Source organism: Triticum aestivum, chromosome 3D, assembly GCF_018294505.1.
Source record: "Triticum aestivum cultivar Chinese Spring chromosome 3D, IWGSC CS RefSeq v2.1, whole genome shotgun sequence".
NCBI lineage: Eukaryota > Viridiplantae > Streptophyta > Magnoliopsida > Poales > Poaceae > Triticum > Triticum aestivum.
This window is the reverse complement of record NC_057802.1, coordinates 548,697,379-548,708,244: the sequence shown is the minus strand read 5'-3', so window position 1 is coordinate 548,708,244 and position 10,866 is coordinate 548,697,379. Positions and strand designations below refer to the sequence as shown.

The window sequence follows — 10,866 nt, the reverse complement described above, 5'->3', positions numbered from 1 at the left end:
GTTCAACATATACTGAAGCCTAACTTAAAAAATGTTCAGTAAGTATGTTAAAAATCCAGGATAATAACCAACTTACTATTATTAAATTTTTTGAGACTAGAACACACGCACAGTCAACATTTTATGTATCTTCACTCAGGACTACTAGCATGCAGAATTATCGTGTATCCTCGTTATATTATTCAAATACAAAACTATTAAAAAATATGCTCGACACACAGTTTTTTTAGTTACTCGTATATTGATTGTATTTAAAATATGTTCAACGTATATTACCAAAATTCCGTTATATTCAGTAAGTTTATTAAAAATCTAAGAGTAAAACCAACCCAGTGAATGAGAAAATATGGAGAAAAAAGAAAAAAAAACTAAGCTTAGATATTCATATACACAACTGAATCGGACTGGTTTGAAAGTTTCTGTCAAATTGGAGAATTAAATAAAAGAACTAAAAAAGTTGACAACATGCACTCAAAAGAATTGTGTGATCATAATAATTTTAGAAATGCATTAAAATTGTTCAAATTTTATTAGACAAATGGACGTATTTCTTGAAATGCAAGAATGATTTTACAAAATAATTTTTAATACATGCTGAACATATTTTGAAATAAACATTGTCGAAAAAATTCATCATGTATTAAGAAAATCTTCACCACAAATTACAAAAAGTTCACTGGCATTATGTAAAATGTTAATCATATCTTAGAATACAAATTCAACATATATTACAAAAATGTTCAACGTAGATTAGCAAAAGTTCATTACACTAAGAAATGTTCACAATTTGTAAAGAAAAGTTCATCTCCATTAAGTAAATGTTCACTTTACGCTAAAACGTGCTCAGCGAACGTTAAATAAATATCCATGTGTATTTGAAAACATGTTCAACATATACTGAAGCCTAACTTAAAAAATGTTCAGTAAGTATGTTAAAAATACAGGATAATAACCAACTTACTATTGTTAAATTTTTTGAGACTAGAACACACGCACAGTCAACATTTTATGTATCTTCACTCAGGACTACTAGCATGCAGAATTATCGTGTATCCTCGTTATATTATTCAAATACAAAACTATTAAAAAATATGCTCAACACACAGTTTTTTTAGTTACTCGTATATTGATTGTATTTAAAATATGTTCAACGTATATTACCAAAATTCCGTTATATTCAGTAAGTTTATTAAAAATCTAAGAGTAAAACCAACCCAGTGAATGAGAAAATATGGAGAAAAAAGAAAAAAAACTAAGCTTAGATATTCATATACACAACTGAATCGGACTGGTTTGAAAGTTTCTGTCAAATTGGAGAATTAAATAAAAGAACTAAAAAAGTTGACAACATGCACTCAAAAGAATTGTGTGATCATAATAATTTTAGAAATGCATTAAAATTGTTCAAATTTTATTAGACAAATGGACGTATTTCTTGAAATGCAAGAATGATTTTACAAAATAATTTTTAATACATGCTGAACATATTTTGAAATAAACGTTGTCGAAAAAATTCATCATGTATTAAGAAAATCTTCACCACAGATTACAAAAAGTTCACTGGCATTATGTAAAATGTTAATCATATCTTAGAATACAAATTCAACATATATTACAAAAATGTTCAACGTAGATTAGCAAAAGTTCATTATACTAAGAAATGTTCACAATTTGTAAAGAAAAGTTCATCTCCATTAAGTAAATGTTCACTTTACGCTAAAACGTGCTCAGCGAACGTTAAATAAATGTCCATGTGTATTTGAAAACATGTTCAACATATACTGAAGCCTAACTTAAAAAATGTTCAGTAAGTATGTTAAAAATCCAGGATAATAACCAACTTACTATTATTAAATTTTTTGAGACTAGAACACACGCACAGTCAACATTTTATGTGTCTTCACTCAGGACTACTAGCATGCAGAATTATCGTGTATCCTCGTTATATTATTCAAATACAAAACTATTAAAAAATATGCTCGACACACAGTTTTTTTAGTTACTCGTATATTGATTGTATTTAAAATATGTTGAACGTATATTACCAAAATTCCGTTATATTCAGTAAGTTTATTAAAAATCTAAGAGTAAAACCAACCCAGTGAAAGAGAAAATATGGAGAAAAAAGAAAAAAAACTAAGCTTAGATATTCATATACACAACTGAATCGGACTGGTTTGAAAGTTTCTGTCAAATTGGAGAATTAAATAAAAGAACTAAAAAAGTTGACAACATGTACTCAAAAGAATTGTGTGATCATAATAATTTTAGAAATGCATTAAAATTGTTCAAATTTTATTAGACAAATGGACGTATTTCTTGAAATGCAAGAATGATTTTACAAAATAATTTTTAATACATGCTGAACATATTTTGAAATAAACATTGTCGAAAAAATTCATCATGTATTAAGAAAATCTTCACCACAAATTACAAAAAGTTCACTGGCATTATGTAAAATGTTAATCATATCTTAAAATACAAATTCAACATATATTACAAATATGTTCAACGTAGATTAGCAAAAGTTCATTATACTAAGAAATGTTCACAATTTGTAAAGAAAAGTTCATCTCCATTAAGTAAATGTTCACTTTACGCTAAAACGTGCTCAGCGAACGTTAAATAAATGTCCATGTGTATTTGAAAACATGTTCAACATATACTGAAGCCTAACTTAAAAAATGTTCAGTACGTATGTTAAAAATCCGGGATAATAACCAACTTACTATTATTAAATTTTTTGAGACTAGAACACACGCACAGTCAACATTTTATGTGTCTTCACTCAGGACTACTAGCATGCAGAATTATCGTGTATCCTCGTTATATTATTCAAGTACAAAACTATTAAAAAATATGCTCGACACACAGTTTTTTTAGTTACTCGTATATTGATTGTATTTAAAATATGTTCAACGTATATTACCAAAATTCCGTTATATTCAGTAAGTTTATTAAAAATCTAAGAGTAAAACCAACCCAGTGAATGAGAAAATATGGAGAAAAAAGAAAAAAAAACTAAGCTTAGATATTCATATACACAACTGAATCGGACTGGTTTGAAAGTTTCTGTCAAATTGGAGAATTAAATAAAAGAACTAAAAAAGTTGACAACATGTACTCAAAAGAATTGTGTGATCATAATAATTTTAGAAATGCATTAAAATTGTTCAAATTTTATTAGACAAATGGACGTATTTCTTGAAATGCAAGAATGATTTTACAAAATAATTTTTAATACATGCTGAACATATTTTGAAATAAACATTGTCGAAAAAATTCATCATGTATTAAGAAAATCTTCACCACAAATTACAAAAAGTTCACTGGCATTATGTAAAATGTTAATCATATCTTAAAATACAAATTCAACATATATTACAAAAATGTTCAACGTAGATTAGCAAAAGTTCATTATACTAAAAAATGTTCACAATTTGTAAAGAAAAGTTCATCTCCATTAAGTAAATGTTCACTTTACGCTAAAACGTGCTCAGCGAACGTTAAATAAATGTCCATGTGTATTTGAAAACATGTTCAACATATACTGAAGCCTAACTTAAAAAAATGTTCAGTAAGTATGTTAAAAATCCAGGATAATAACCAACCTAGTGAATGAAAAAAGAAAGAAAAAACAAAAAAAGCCGAAACCAGAAACAAAACTAAAGCATACTAAGAGAAATGAAATGAAAAGAAACCTGGGCACCCCTCAAAAACAACCTGGGCAACGAACGAGCCCCAGCGCGTGCGCTGATAAAAAGCGAAACGGAAAAACAAATTGCAGGCCACGCTGGCCCAACCGCCGGCCCAGCGCGCTTCAGTCTAAAGAAAATCGAGCGTCTAGCATGTATGAGCACCTCTGTGGCGTTGTGGCTAGCACGCCCAGCCTCTGTCCGATTGGTCGCGACTACGAGTCGTGGTAGGGCGGGATTTTTCTTTTTTTTATTTGTTGGCCAATTTGACGGAAATGTCAATCGAGTCCGTCGAAAACTTACAAACGAAAAAAAAGTCCCTCAGAGGACCTTTTTCCCGAAAAAAAAGACGTTCATGTGATTGAGTATAAAGTAAGGGGGTTTTTTTGCAAAAAAGATGCCATGTAGGCACCTGACAGGCGGGCCCGGCTGGTCAGATACACCGTCGGTATGTATTTATATGCGATTGAGCCCGATTTGCAACGGCTTGCCTGAAACTTGGTACTGACACGTAAAAATTTCGAAAACTGGTATCAATCCGCCAACACTGCCCCAAATGTGGTACTATCATGTAATTTTCTCCATAATATAAGGCCGTTGTGCAAGCTGAACTCTTATATATTATGGGACGGAGGGAGTAGATGCAAAGGTACACTGAAATTGAACTGTTCGAGACTTGAAGAAAATGTCAAATGAACTAGAGGCATCTATATGGGCATCGAGAATTTTTAGGTTCTTGGAAGAGCTTCTACAAGCAATCCATAGCCCATAGGCATAGGGAAGAAAGGTTTTTTTCCCTCTGTTCAAGAGAAACAAAGGGAGCGGCTATGTGTCTCTGGCCTGAATTATGTTTTCCTTCGCCTCAGTTGATTCCATGCACGCCGGCCTAACCTCCTGCACCCGTGGCGGCTACCGGAACCCTAACAGCCCGACCCCCATGTATACTACTTTTGGCTTGTCATAGTACTATAGACTTCGGAAAAAAGAAACGAGTTGCAACCAATCATCGAATATGTTTGAATTGTGAAAGCATGTGTAGCACCCAACATCGACCTGCATTGATACATAATACTCCCTCCATTCCTAAATATTTTGGTACTTAAAATTGAACTATCAAAACGTCTTATATTTAGGAACGAAGTGAGTATAAGATTTAGGGAGTATGTCTATTGTTTGAATTGGTCTTTTCCTCCCTTCCTGCAGGTGAGAAGCTATGTGAGGGGTCGCATCTGGTGGGGTTCAAAGGCGCCAAGCGAAGAGGTGCCAGTCTGACCATGTCATGGCCACAATGTGTAGGAAACATTAGTTAGCTGGTCAACCAAACCCCTCCTGGCTCTCTGATGTCTGACCTGATTATAATGAATCAAACGAGTCGTCTGATTCATTTCCTACCTCTTAACAAATACTTAATTAGTCCCAGATTTAACCAATCAATTGACCACGAATCGTTCATCTCTCTATCAGCCTCTGTTTCAATTCCTTATAAGTTTTTTTTTTTGCATTTCTAAGCATATTGCGTGTACAAATTGTAGACGCGCATCAAACCATTCCACCATACAGGCAACGGTAAAGGACCCAGGATCAAAGTTGAGGTGACAGTTGCATACATTAAGAATGCCAACACTTTTGTCCTTCCCAGCGCATTGACAAACTCAAAGAACCCCCGTCCAAACTGCGGCGCATCACAGCATGCCGTCTCTCATAGTACTTCTTGTCAATGCAGCTCTTGCCAGCCACTCAAAGTAGATGAGTCTGTAATCCTATTGTCGACGAGACATACTCAACGCCCTCCCTTCTGCATCTTGAATCTAGACATAGGCCTTGAAGAAGAAGCAGAACTAGCAGCCTACCAGGCAAAGAGTTTAAGAGATCAGATAAATATAGATGCGCAGCTCACCGTGCCAATGGAAAGATTCAAAGGATGGAGCTTACTTTCTCACTATCATTACTCCTTGGTTGTTCGATCGCTGAGAGACCTTCATCGTGTTCAACAATAGATCCCGTGAAAGCCTGGTGAGGGACGTAAACAGGGTGAGATGCAATTCAAAAGGTGTATGTCACTATACATCGGAGTACGAGCAAATGACCTTTTGTCCACCTGGTAGTATCTTCCGATCGCGAGATGAAGAAACCTGCCAGGCAAGTAACTCATAGTCAGCACTATTAATAGTAAATACATAAAAACAATAGAACACTACAAATGAAACATTAGATAAACTGCATCCCTAGGACTCCAGAATGGTGCCTGATTTTACTTCACAGAGAACGACTACCTCGCTTCACAAAATTATGAACTTCTAGAAAGCACACCGTAACTTCAACTACTAATACATGCAGAAGAACTATTTAGATGGTGAGTTGTTGCAAAAACGACATCATTAAATATTTTATAAGAATATCTCCTAATTTATCATGTGCTCAAATATGTATACAAGGAATAGTCAAAGTTGCATGTTTGAGACCGTGTCAGTATCCAAAATATAATATACTCGCGAAAGGAGAGTGCAATAGTTCTACACCTCTACTAGCCTAAGGTAAAAGGGCAAACACAAGGCCAGGTTAGCACAAAGTTTATGTTAACAAATAGACTAAGAAGTTAACCGGGTGCGAAGATCTAAAGCGCAGCCAGACAATCATGTCTACATATGACATATGCAGACTGGATTCATAATATCAGAAGTATTTTGGACTTCAGTGACCAAAAAGACTGACAAATTTTGTGAGGACAGCTAGTACTCACATCCATGTTGCCTCATAATGTTTCTATAGAAGAACAGCGACCAAAAAATATGAAAAACATTACACAGGCAAGGAATGATGAAAGCAATGTTGGAATAAAATGGGCCATGGCCCAGTAAAATTTCAGATAATGTGAGAGAAGTCGAGGGGGTGGAGGGCACATTATTTCCAACAAAAATCCCTTCGAATACATACCTTGGGTCCTGAAGAGTACCTTGATGAACTAACTATTTGCCCGTTCTCATCTTTAAAAGAAACAGCTGCAAGTAGGAAATTTAGGTCAAAGGCATATAAGCAGGGTAATTTTAAGAACTTCAAGCAAACACGTTGGTGCAAAAAGGAGTACCAACTCTTAGACAAACAAGATGACAATAAAAGCAGCAAAACAATTAGGTTTGTTACTAGGTATTCAAAAATATCATGTACACATCATCAGTATGGTGTCCCACATGCCAGTATCACGAGTTCACGACTAACCTTTTCTAAGTGAAGCCTGAACTTCAGAGTTTGTTATCTGCACATTAGATGAAACACACGGTGACTGTTACAGAAGCTAAGATAAACAATTGTGACTGCTAGCCATTCATTCAGGCACAAAATAGAACGTCTTGAAAAAGGAATAATGAGCTTACGGAGGTACTGCCTGATGGCGCAAGAGAAGAACCTTGCAATGCTTCCTTTTCTCCTAGCTTCTTTAGTGCACTCTTCAGCTATTAGTTCGAACACCAAAATATAAACACATTGGTCAAATTAAGATTACACAAAATTATGTCATGTCAGCTACACAAGCACAAAGATACCTGGCCATTTCCTTGACGCTGGTCGTTACCACCACTTCCAGAAACTGAGGCACCAAAACTAACATTGTCATGCTCATTGCCGTAACTTAATGTGTCCCCGTTTTCCTCACCATCCTCACTTGTTTCAGCATCTTCATCTTCATCGTCGTCGTCGTCACCTTCATCTTCGGAAGTACTTCCAGCTTCCTTTTCTAACATTTCAAGCTCATCAAACCTAGCCATCATCCGAGCATGTTCCTCATCTGATATGCCCCCAGAAGAACTTGAAGCCTCTGGAAAAGAGAAGTAGAAAAACTAGTCATGCTGAAGCAGGAGTTGTCACTTGCCAACAAATGTAAGTGCTAAAGGTTTGCCACTGCTTCATTTCAAGGCAGCAATCGTCTCAGCATAACAAGATAGCCTTGATATAATATCTATAACATTAAATATACCAAGAAAAAGATATAATGCTCAGCCAAACAACATTCAAGTAGAATGAGATATCAATAGGTCTACTTGCTGCAACATTACTCTAGACCTTGCCAATTCAGCAATGATCAAGAAGTATAAGAAGTCAATAAAAGCAAATTTGTGTAAATTTGAATCTGAACCCAAGGACTCACAAGTGGGATAAGCCTGTCAATACAACTACAACAACAATATTACAGTAAACCATACTAATATAACAGAAAGGGCCAATACATTCTGAAGATGAGAAGGACGCAGAAAATCAGTAGCTAAATAAACGAAAGCTCCAAATGGTTACCTGTTTTTGATGAAAGTATTTCTGTGTCTTCTTCATCATATTCTTCCCTTATTTCAACAAGACCCTCCTGCAGGCATCAATATAATTAAGCATCCAGTTAGAAGTAATTTTGAACAGAATCGAAACCAACAATTAAACCAAAGGTACCAACATGAGAATAGTTATCAAATTTGTTAAGATAAAAGAGTATAATCAATGACAGATCAATCATATTGAGGAATTCAGTTCGGAGCCAAAAAGGTTATATTGCTGCACCACAATGTAGTATGTATAATACGACCACACCCTTTTTATATAGAAGGATCTACACTACTTTCCAGGGCGTAGATTAACAAACATGTTAGCAACAAGAAGTACCCAGTTTTCAATATAACAAGGCCAAGATGTTATAGCTTAATCTGCATGCTATATGAGTAGCACAACTGCAGAGTCCATATGTCAGCATAAGTCTACTGTAATTCACTATCAATTTCCTTTTCCCATTACCAGTGACCTCAACCAAATTGCTACTGCAGTAACCTCTTACTTAGCTGAACACTAGCATAGGAATACACCATGTCTGAAGATTTCACAAGAGGCGAGAGCCTTACCGAAGCCTCGGCAGCGGTGGACTCGAAGAACTTGGCCTCAGCCTCGAGGTCGGAGATGGTTGCCTTGATGGCCTCCATTTGAGCCTCTAACTCCATCCCTCTCCTGTGCAGTATCTCGGTCGTCTGCTTCGCTGACCTATCCGCGTAGTACCCATCCCCAAGAAGCACCTACGGCACAACCCAAACAAAATCACGAGCACACATGTTAAAGTCGCCGGCAGCAACCCCGGCAGGTGGAGGAACCGAGGCCAAAGAATCTGTGGTATGCCATACCAGGAGCTCATTGGTGTGGATCAAACTTCCCGGGAAAAAGGCGGCGCCCCCAAAGGGGACCTGCGAAACCAGACCAAGGGATCACTAAATTGGCTCGAGGCAAGTAACTATTCTGCTAAATAGGATGATTAAGAGGAGGTAGGGATGAGTCAGAGACCATGATTTGGTGGGAGAGCTCGTCAGGGAGGCGCTGGACGAGGTTGACGAGGGCGGCATTGTCAGCGAAGAAGCCCTGGACGCGCGCGAGGTCGGCGCGACGGTCGGCGATGGCCTGGGCCACGCGGGACACGGCCCTCCTCGTCTCCTCCGGCGAGAACGCGGAGGCCAGCGGCGTCGCTGTCCCCTTCCTCGCTGTAGCCATCGCTGCCGCTGTCGCGTTCTGCTCTGCTCCTCCCAATCCTCCCAACCAAGCCTAAGCCCTGCGTCTGCGCCGAAGAAGTCAGGAGAGGAGGCTGGGAGTTGGGTGTTGACAGTGGCAGAGCTAGCATTTGATAACAGGGTGGTCCGTCTCCATTTATTTATTTTTGACAACAAATATGATATTTAAACATTTTAACTAATTGCAAATACCACAGAAATAGATCAATATGGTCTTACAAACACACTAAAATTCTCATTCAAGTCTCAGTTTTGCATAAAACAAGCTTACATAGTACTTCCTATCAATCATAAATTCGTAATGACACAATTGAACATAAATAATATGCTTAATTACGTGTTTGTTCATCAGTTCATGTATTGTACTGTCCAGTGCACAACACAAAAAATAGCACGCAAACCCTAGATCAAACATTGAGGAATTGGAGAATGGACGAACGATACCTCAAATCAGGCCGAGCCGAGTGCCGGAGTGCGGACTGGGAGGCTCCCGCCGGCTTGCAGGGGCGCCAGGCGGCCGGGACAGGGCAGGGTCGCGGCCTGGGACGGTGGTGCGGCTGGCGCCGAGCGCCGGGCAGGCCGAGGGCGCAACGGGGAGGCAGGAGCGGAGGACCGGCGAGGCAGGCAGAGGCGGGGACGGGGCGGCCGGCGGCTGGGTGTCGGGCAAAGGGTCTCGAGCAGAGCTGCTGCCCTACCTGCGGCGAAGAAGGCGGCGGCGGCGGCGGCGGCAGCGGGTCGTGAAGCTAGCTGGGTCAACCCACTAGTCGTTCCAATGGGTCTTCGGTGACTCTGCCACCGGGGACGGCCCAGAATGCGCAGTGGCCTTTAGTTTTTGGGTCGGGCCACTGGACCAATGGGGATCTAGTAGGGGAACACATTTGTCTCAAAAAAGTTTGTCTCAAAAAAACAAAAAACAAAAACTTTGTCTAAAAAAAAGTAGGGGACTTGTCAGGTGTGTTTACCTTGTGGGCCATCTTTTTTTTTTTGAAGTTACCTTGTGGGCTATCTGATTTTCTCAGAACCGCTAATAAAAAAAACTAGTTTGCTCAGAGGAAGGCAATTCACCGGTCAGAATTTCACCGCTCAGGAAAAAAAAGTTCTGGATTTCAACGAAATCACTGGTAAAGGGTTACCCGTTGCAAATATCACTCCCCATCTTGTCTGGTGCTGATAAATGACGCACTGCATGAGTTTTTTTCGTAGATTCGTTTATTTAAAATGTTTTATTTTTTGAACAGTGCGTACAAATACAAAACCGTTTCCATCATTGGATGCATCGTGATCTTAAAAACTAGATCCCACGTTAAAAGGTTTTGGTTCGAAAACTGAAAAAATGAATAAACAAAAATAGAGCAATCGAAAAAACAAGAATATCGAAAGGAAAATGCAGCCCAGAAGCACAGGATGTGTTTTTTCCTTTTACAGGGAAGCACACTGTGCTTTTCCCTTTTTTGAGTTGTGCTTCTGGCAGAAGCACGGGCCATGCATCTCGTGTAAGCAAAAGTTGTGATTTTCCTTTTTTTCGAGAAGCACATTTGTGCTTAAAAAACCATGAAAACCTAGGGAAAGCTAGGCAATTGCCGAAAACCTGAAAAGGTGTGCAGAAAACGATTTGTCTTTATTAAATGCCTTGCTAAATATATACC

The 10,866-nt window shown here is 38.1% G+C and overlaps 1 protein-coding gene across 3 annotated transcripts; it reads right to left on the bottom strand.

Annotated features, from left to right (window-relative positions):
- Window positions 1-5,129: 5,129 nt before the first annotated feature.
- Window positions 5,130-10,031, bottom strand: LOC123080392 (RNA polymerase II subunit 5-mediating protein homolog). Of its 3 annotated transcripts, none has more exons than XM_044503302.1 (12): window positions 9,665-10,031; window positions 9,000-9,323; window positions 8,843-8,902; window positions 8,570-8,737; window positions 7,980-8,046; window positions 7,235-7,506; window positions 7,067-7,144; window positions 6,912-6,948; window positions 6,630-6,694; window positions 5,783-5,827; window positions 5,628-5,705; window positions 5,130-5,541 (listed from the first exon to the last, which is right to left on the bottom strand). In XM_044503302.1, exons 2-12 carry the CDS (start codon window positions 9,201-9,203, stop codon window positions 5,476-5,478), a joined length of 1,140 nt encoding a protein of 379 aa, XP_044359237.1. In that variant the 5' UTR covers window positions 9,204-9,323; window positions 9,665-10,031; the 3' UTR covers window positions 5,130-5,475. The 3 variants fall into 3 exon arrangements, with proteins under 3 accessions (XP_044359237.1, XP_044359236.1, XP_044359238.1); XM_044503301.1 differs by having other exon boundaries at window positions 9,000-9,267; XM_044503303.1 differs by having other exon boundaries at window positions 9,000-9,261.
- Window positions 10,032-10,866: the final 835 nt, after the last annotated feature.

Excerpts from the sequence above, each read along its gene's own strand:
- LOC123080392 (XM_044503302.1), bottom strand. The coding sequence starts at position 9,203 with ATGGCTACAGCGAGGAAGGGGACAGCGACGCCGCTGGCCTCCGCGTTC. Across the intron at positions 6,949-7,066 it reads CGCCATCAGGCAGTACCTCC|ATAACAAACTCTGAAGTTCA; the intron begins GTAAGCTCATTA and ends TCTAATGTGCAG. Across the intron at positions 6,695-6,911 it reads TCAGGCTTCACTTAGAAAAG|CTGTTTCTTTTAAAGATGAG; the intron begins GTTAGTCGTGAA and ends TCCTACTTGCAG.